Source organism: Eumetopias jubatus, unplaced genomic scaffold (assembly GCF_037043125.1).
Source record: "Eumetopias jubatus isolate StellerSeaLion01/CBP00866 unplaced genomic scaffold, mEumJub1_p1.0 scaffold_4, whole genome shotgun sequence".
In the NCBI taxonomy this organism is placed as follows: domain Eukaryota; kingdom Metazoa; phylum Chordata; class Mammalia; order Carnivora; family Otariidae; genus Eumetopias; species Eumetopias jubatus.
Genome location: NW_028274810.1, coordinates 65,751,698 through 65,759,222, shown reverse-complemented (window position 1 = coordinate 65,759,222; position 7,525 = coordinate 65,751,698). Strand labels below are relative to the sequence as shown.

General features: G+C 44.3%; 1 protein-coding gene across 2 annotated transcripts in view; it reads right to left on the bottom strand.

The window, feature by feature from the left end:
* NRDC (nardilysin convertase) overlaps positions 1-6,510 on the bottom strand; it is a 106,061-nt gene extending 99,551 nt beyond the window's left edge. For both annotated transcript variants that reach the window (XM_088022429.1, XM_028106810.2), the window contains exon 1: positions 6,011-6,510. In XM_088022429.1, the coding sequence (XP_087878555.1) occupies positions 6,011-6,354 (344 nt within the window). In that variant the 5' untranslated portion in view covers positions 6,355-6,510. The remainder of the gene's footprint in view (positions 1-6,010) is intronic.
* Positions 6,511-7,525: the final 1,015 nt, after the last annotated feature.

Genomic DNA, 7,525 nt, shown 5'->3' with positions numbered 1-7,525 from the left:
GTGGCTCAGTTGTTAAGTGTTTGCCTTTGGCTCAGGTCGTGATCCCAGAGTCCTGGAATCCAACCCCTGCTCCACAGGAAGCCTGCTTCTCCCTCTCCCACTCCCCCTGCTTGTGTTCCTGCTCTTGCTATCTGTCAAAGAAATAAAATCTTTAAAAAAATAAAATAAAACCAATCCCCTCATGAATATTCTTGACCCTGTCACCTCACAATCATCTAAGGATCTTGTTCCCTCTATTATCTCCTGTATCTTCAACCTCTTTCTGATTCTTTTTTTTCTCAGGCAATAAACATGCTCATGTCTCTTCTGTCTTGGAAGAATTCTCCCTTGACCACATATAATACTTTATCCTAAAACCTCCTCATCCCCTCCCCTAGAACCAAATTTCTTTAGAAATATCCATCTATCTAAAATTTCTCAATTTGTAACTCACTGCAATCTAGCTTCTGCCTCCCCACCATTCCTTTGAAATTGCTTTCACCAGGGCCAAATAATTTCTTGGGTCTCCACAAGTCTGTTCTCAGTTCTTACATTACCTGACTTCTTAGAATAATCTAATAATGAAATACTTAAAAGAATTTCCTTCAATGGCTCCTCACTTAAAAAAAGGGTTGGGGGGACACTAGCATTTTCTCCCACTTCCTGACTTTCCCTTTTCAATTTCAATGATTTATGGGTTAAAGGTCCTCAGCCTTGGAGAGATTAATGTGCTCAAGGTCACATGATTAATGATGTAAAACTAGATACACAAAGGACTAAGAATGCCATACTTTATACATTCCAGCACCTATTACATTTAATCCATTTGTGCTTCAGTATCTATCTGCTCCCTAACTCTACCAGGAGTCTAGATGAACTAGAATTCTTTTTAATGGGCTAGAGATGTTTTTAATGCTAAATCTTATTTCCAAAAGAAACATTTTAGTCAAGAATGTTCTTCCTGGGATGCCTGGGTGGCTCAGTCGGTTAAGTATCTGCCTTGGGCTCGGGTCGTGATCCCGGGGTCCTGGGATCGAGTCCCGCATCGGGCTCCTTGCTTAGCAGGGGGCCTGCTTCTTCCTCTGTCTCCTGCTCCCCCTGGCTGTCTCTCTGACAAATAAATTAATAAAATCTTAAAAAAAAAAAGAATGTTCTCCCTATTCTTACCAGTCCATCAGCCCACACTGAAGAAATCAGTCTAAGGAATGGTAACAAAGATACATTTATTAAAGTCAAGTTAGTTTTCAGAAGATTCAATGTATTTCAACCACAGATGCACTCACTTTGTTAACTGAGCTTGAATCTCACAAGGAATTTGTCTCTACATTATAAGACTAAGAAAGTACAAATGAAATCAAGTTTTAAATTCAGGGTGGCTCAGTTGGTTAAGCGATTAACTGGGTGGCGCAGTTGGTTAAGCGATTGCCTTAGGCTCACGTCATGATCCCGGGGTCCTGGGATCGAGTCCCACATCGGGCCCCCTGCTCAGCAGGGAGCCTGCTTCTCCCTCTCCCTCTGCCTGCCACTCCCCCTGCTTGTGCTCTCTCTCTGACAAATAAATAAATAAAATCTTAAAAAAAAAAAAAGAACAAGGGGTTGGATGGTGTCAAGTTCCTAGAACGTATATAGATGTAAGCACATGATTTCTTTTGTAGCTCTCAGATTCTATAATCTTACCAATAAGATGTATATATACCACACTGCAATTGCTGCCTCATATATGAAAAAAAAAAAAGTGTTACTATTCCAGGGGGGGTTAGTTGAAAAGATCAAGAAATAAACCCATGTTCTTCCCATCTAATACAAAAGAAAATGCTCTCTTATGTTATTCTGATATCTGAGATTTGCCCAAAGCTTCTGCTCAGAAGTGTGTCACCCTACTCTTAACTTTGGGAAGCCAGCAGATGTTCACTTGGATTGTGAACATCCTTCTGTCCATCAGCATATAACAGTAAACAACATTCAGAAATAACCTGTACCTTATTCAGCACACATCCATTATTTTCTATGGTACATTGAGAATTTATTAAGATAACCATCTTCTCCACGCCTGGGTGGCTCAGTTGTTAAGCGTCTGCCTTTGGGTCAGGTCATGGTCCCAGGGTCCTGGGATCAAGCCCCGCACTGGGCTCCCTGCTCCGCGGGAAGCCTGCTTCTCCCTCTCCCACTCCCCCTGCTTGTGTTCCCTCTCTCACTGTGTCTGTCGAATAAATAAAATCTTAAAAAAAAAAAAAATAACCATCTTCTCACTTGTAACAGTCTGAACAAAATTTAAAATAAAAGAGCTTGCCCTTCAGAAGCTTACAAGCCTTTTCATATTGTTCTTCTCCCCTCCCCCACGGAAAAACACGGGTCTTTTTACAAACTGGTTAAACATGGAAGTGTTTTATACTCTTTTTTTAAGATTTTATTTTTGGGACGCCTGGGTTGCTCAGTCAGTTAAGCACCTGTCTTTGGCTCAAGTCATGATCCCAGGGTCCTGGGATCGAGCCCCGCATCGGGCTCCCTGCTCGGCAAGAAGCCTGCTGACAGCGAGAGAGGGAACACAAGCAGGGGTAGCTGGAGAGGGAGAAGCAGGCTTCCCGTGGAGCAGGGAGCCCGATGCGGGGCTCGATCCCAGGACCCTAGATCATGACCTGAGCCGAAGGCAAACGCTTAATGACTGAGCCACCCAGGCGCCCCTAGGATTTTATTTTTAAACACTCTCTACACCCAACACGGGGCTTGAACTCACAACCCCAAGATCAAGCATCACATGCTCCACAGACTGAGCCAGCCAGGTGCCCCTGTGTTTTATACTTATTTAAGTCAATCCAAACTTCCTAACTACTCTTCATTATTAAAATAATTTACTACTTAGACTGCACTAAATAATTCTGTCCATCTAGAATTTCCACTTTACACCAATAAAGATTTGAACAGTAGTTTCCAAACTGAAGTCCCTTAATTCTTGCAGATGAGAAGGAAATCAACACTTACCACTTAAACAGATCCCTAAAAAAACCGAATAGATGTCCTGCAGGTATGTTTAACATTTCAAAAAAGCTGAATACAAATTACACATATACATTAGTAAAATTCCACATGCTATTACTTAATAAATGCAGATTGGTATGCGAATCTTTCCAGGCATTATTTCCCCATAATATTCCTTTAATCAGGTCCACCTCTGGTGCTTATTCACACATTCAAAAGACATATAATTATATGACGGATATGTACTGTAATAGGCCATATACAAAATCCTACTGAAACACAGTGAAACGAGGAATTGGTTCTACATGTAAAAACTTCACAGAGATAACATCTCAGAGTCCTAGAAGGATAATTCAGCTCTCTGGCCGGCAGGTGCCTCATGTCTATTTCTAACTACAAAAATTCACAGAATTTCACTTTAGGTTGGGTAAGTCTTTAAAAGATCATCTAGTATTGAGGTTTTCCAACTTTAGTCTATAGCCACAGAATCTTGGGGTGCCTGGCTGGCTCAGTCGGTTAAGTGTCCGACTCACGATCGCAACTCAGGTCATGATCTCAGGGTCATGAGTTCAAGCCCCGCATTGGGCCCCATGCTGGGAGTGAAGCCTACTTTAAAAAAAGAAAAAAAAAAGTAACAAAATTTTTCTTTCTAAGTCTAATTGAAACTTGCAGTATACAAGATAGATAAAAGTGGACCGGCTCTTTTGAAAGGAGAAAGTTACTGGAAAACACTGTTGTTCTAATCAACCCCATTCACTTTAATTTTTTTTAAAGATTTTATTTATTCATTTGAGACACAGAGATACAGACAGAGAACGCATGAGCAGGGAGAGAGGCAGAGGGAGAAGCAGGCTCCTTGCTGAGCCAGGAGCCCGATGTGGGGCTCGAACCCATGACCCTGGGATCATGACCTGAGCCAAAGGCAGATGGTTAACCATCTGAGCCACCCAGGCACCCCAACCCCACTCACTTTAAAAACTAATAAGAACAATGAATTGACAAAGGACCTCATCAAGAACTGCAACAATATAGTCAAAGAATACCCTTAAGTATTACCTCTTAAGTCTTTCCTAATTTTCCCCCTAAATGTAGTTTGTAACTCCTTATATTATTCCCCAATATATCTAGCACATACTTCTATTATGGCTTCTATAAAACTTTAGTCCCCTAATTTTACCTTTTCTTTTTTTTTAATGTGTGTGTGTGTGTGTGTCGCTCTTTTAGATTAAGCTCCCTGAAGGCAGGGACTGTCTTACTCATTTTTGTATCGCCAGCACGGAGAATAAGTTATACTCAACCAAGTTTTAGAAAAGATTTAAGGGCGCCTGGGTGACTCAGTTGGTTAAGCAACTGCCTTCGGCTCAGGTCATGATCCCGGAGTCCCGCATCGGGCTCCCTGCTCGGCGGGGAGCCTGTTTCTCCCTCTGGCCCTCACCCCTCTCATGTACTCTCTCTCTCATTCTCGCTCTCTCAAATAAATGGATAAATCTTTAAAAAAAAAAGAAGAAGAAAGAAAAGATTTAAGATAGTGCAGCACCTGGCACACAGTAGGACTTAAGCATTTGTCAAACAAATTTGCCAAGTTGAGGTCATTAAATGAAATATCTAAAGCAGTTAGAACATTATGACACATAGTGTATATTCTATAAACATGAGCTGTTGTATGTAATGTTATATAGGCAGAAAAAACTGAAGCTGTTACTCAACATTTATTCTGGAAAGTAAGCACCTTTTATCAAGGTTTCAATTTGCTCATTCACATATTACTACACTTGATCTCAGCCAAAAGGCCGAGAAGCTCATTCACATATTACTAATGCAACCACTCTCATCTTTTATGAGAAAGAAAAAATTTTTGCCCACCACAAAGATCTCTTGACCCTGCAGCCTGCAAAAAATAGTACAAAGAGTTGTGTACTGTTAATCTCTAGACTTGGGAGTGAAAGGAGAAATTAGGCCAGTCTCAAACTTGGGGCTAAATAATTTCTTTCTAGATCTCAGTTTCAGTCATTTGTCAAATGGGAGAAATGGGGAGTGCAAAAGATTACCTCCAAGGTTCTTTCCTGCTCTAATACTGTAGGGGCTTATAAGAAATTGGGATCTAGAATCCTTCACCTTCCAACCCAACATGAGTAAGAACAATATAAAAATCAGTAAATGGTGAACTGGATTTGGTGTCAAACAGACAGGGTTTTCCTATCGGTTGTTACTTAGCTGTGTAATTCTAAGAAGCCAACCTCTGGATCTCAATTTCCTCAACCTGGAAAACGAAGTTGTTGGACAATATGATCTCTCTTTACAAGACATCACAGTCACAACATTCTATGAAATAAGCTATCTCTGAAATATTCAGGTGGGGATTGAGCTACTAGTTATTAAAGATGTTCAGAGGATTCCAGAATAAAAGTAGACAATTTTAGGATTAGAAGAAACCGCACAAGTCTATGACTCACCCAACTGACAGCCAAGTCCTCTCTAACAAGACCCTGGAAGAGATCCCCCAAACATTCTAGTAAATGAGGAACAACCCATGGAAACGAGCCACTTCATCTTAGGCCAACTATGATGCCCAAGTTCTGTTACTGAAGCCACACCAACCTCTAACAACTTCCACCCATTAGTTTTACCCCTCTTTCAGCCATGGGCACCTAAATATTTCTGGATAGTAATAATATGCCCCTTAAATATCCTCTCCAGAATTAAAATTCCCAACTCCTTCAACCTTTCCTCCTAACATAATACCAAGACTCCCTCACCATCCAGCCTGCCTTCCTCAGAGAACCCTCCATTCTTGCTTTAGCGAATGTCAAAATCACTCGAACAGCCCTTCCCATTCTAACATCCTGATTCCTCGTAGAACCCAAGATTTTGCAATTGTCCAGCTGAAACCACATGGAAGCCCCTAATTGCCCTCGCCACCTCCGCCCAAGGAAGCACTTGGGATGGCAAGTGTGCCCCTCTTGCTCCTTCGGAAGACAGAGACAAGAAGTGACGGCGTCAGCAACAGAGAGGCCCGCTCCCGGCTCTCCTCCCCGGTCCAAGCCTCCTCCCTCACCGGTATTGCTTGGGGTCGCTGGGAGATTTGACGATCTCAGGGTCTCCGGCATTATTAATAGGCCCCCTTCGTCCCTCCTCCTCAGATTCATCAGCTCCTAGACGGGCACCCCGGCCGCTCTCGCCCAAATCCTGTCCATTGGGTTGCAGGTCAGGACAGCTGCAGGTAGACTTCGCCTTGTTCCTCCCAGGCATGGTCAGAGTAGGAAAGGGTCTGGCAGCAGCCGAGTCTTCGCACTGACCCCGCGCTTGGATTCTCCACAGCGCCGCGAGCTCCCGCCCGGCCCCACACCACAACTTCTTCCCGGTGGCACAGACTGCAGCAACCGTGACTCTCCTCAGCATTCACCACGAAGCCGGAGCAGTGGGCATCCCGCTCGCCAGGGACCACCTCCTCCTCCTACTCCTCCAGCCGCTCCTCCTCCTCCGCGTTCCAGAGGCGGCGGCGGCCGGCGCTGGTGCTGCCGCAGCCGCTGGGGAAAACAGGCCTGAACCCCTCCCCCAACCCGGTCGGCTTCACGCCAGCTTCCCTCATCCCTCCGCCCTCCCGGCCGCCGATGACGCTACTGATTCCAGCCAATCAGGAGGCAAGAAGAGAGGTCACGCGCATGCAAACAACCAATGGAAACAGGGAATAAAAGGAACCAAAGAGACCGGGCCGGATTCTCGGAGCACCTGGAAACCAAGGGTGGGCGGGGCGAGGAAGAAGAGGCGGAGAGAGTGGCGCGGAGGACGACGGGAAGAAAGTCGCTGGCGCCGCGTTTATGACGTATACGGGGTGTTGGTGTGAGGCAGCCACTGAATAATACTCCGCGGCTCTGAAAAAAATATTCCCTTGATGAGAAAACTGAGAAGCGAGTGGAGAAAATGAATTTCCAAGGTTTTTTCCCCCCAATTATATATTTTTTGTATTCTGCCCTTGACACCCGGGGCGTAGCCTTCAGCCGTGACTCAGCACGTAAAAAGCGGAACGCCGGAAGTATTTTTCTCGGCCGGATGGATGCTGCCAGGGAGTGAAGTCTGGCTGTATGCCAGAGATAGCGGTTGTGGTTCTCCACCTCATCGCTTGGAGAACCTTGGTGCTCTTCCCCCTCAGAACCTAAGAAAGTGCTTGAGAGACTAGCGTAGATGTGCTCATTCTTCCACGCGAGAACATTAGCTCCGCTACAGCCTAGAGTCCACAGCCTGTCTGCTGCCTTCAAGTACCTTTTTCCAAAGTTTTTTCTGCCTCTAATGGTCTTTGGTGGTCAGTCATTTAAACTGACTGAAACATACTTGAAAAATAAAAAGCAACTGACGTGTTAATAAGATACAATATACTGACACCCTGAAGCAAAATATCCTCACACATAAAGGGGAAAATACATATAAATGAATGGAGGAAGATCAGAAAGAGGTTTTTTTTTTTTAAATTTTATTTGAGAGAGAGAGAGTACATGAGAGGGGGTAAGGTCAGAGGGAGAAGCAGACTCCCCGCTGAGCAGGGAGTCGGATGCGGGACTCGATCCTGGGGACT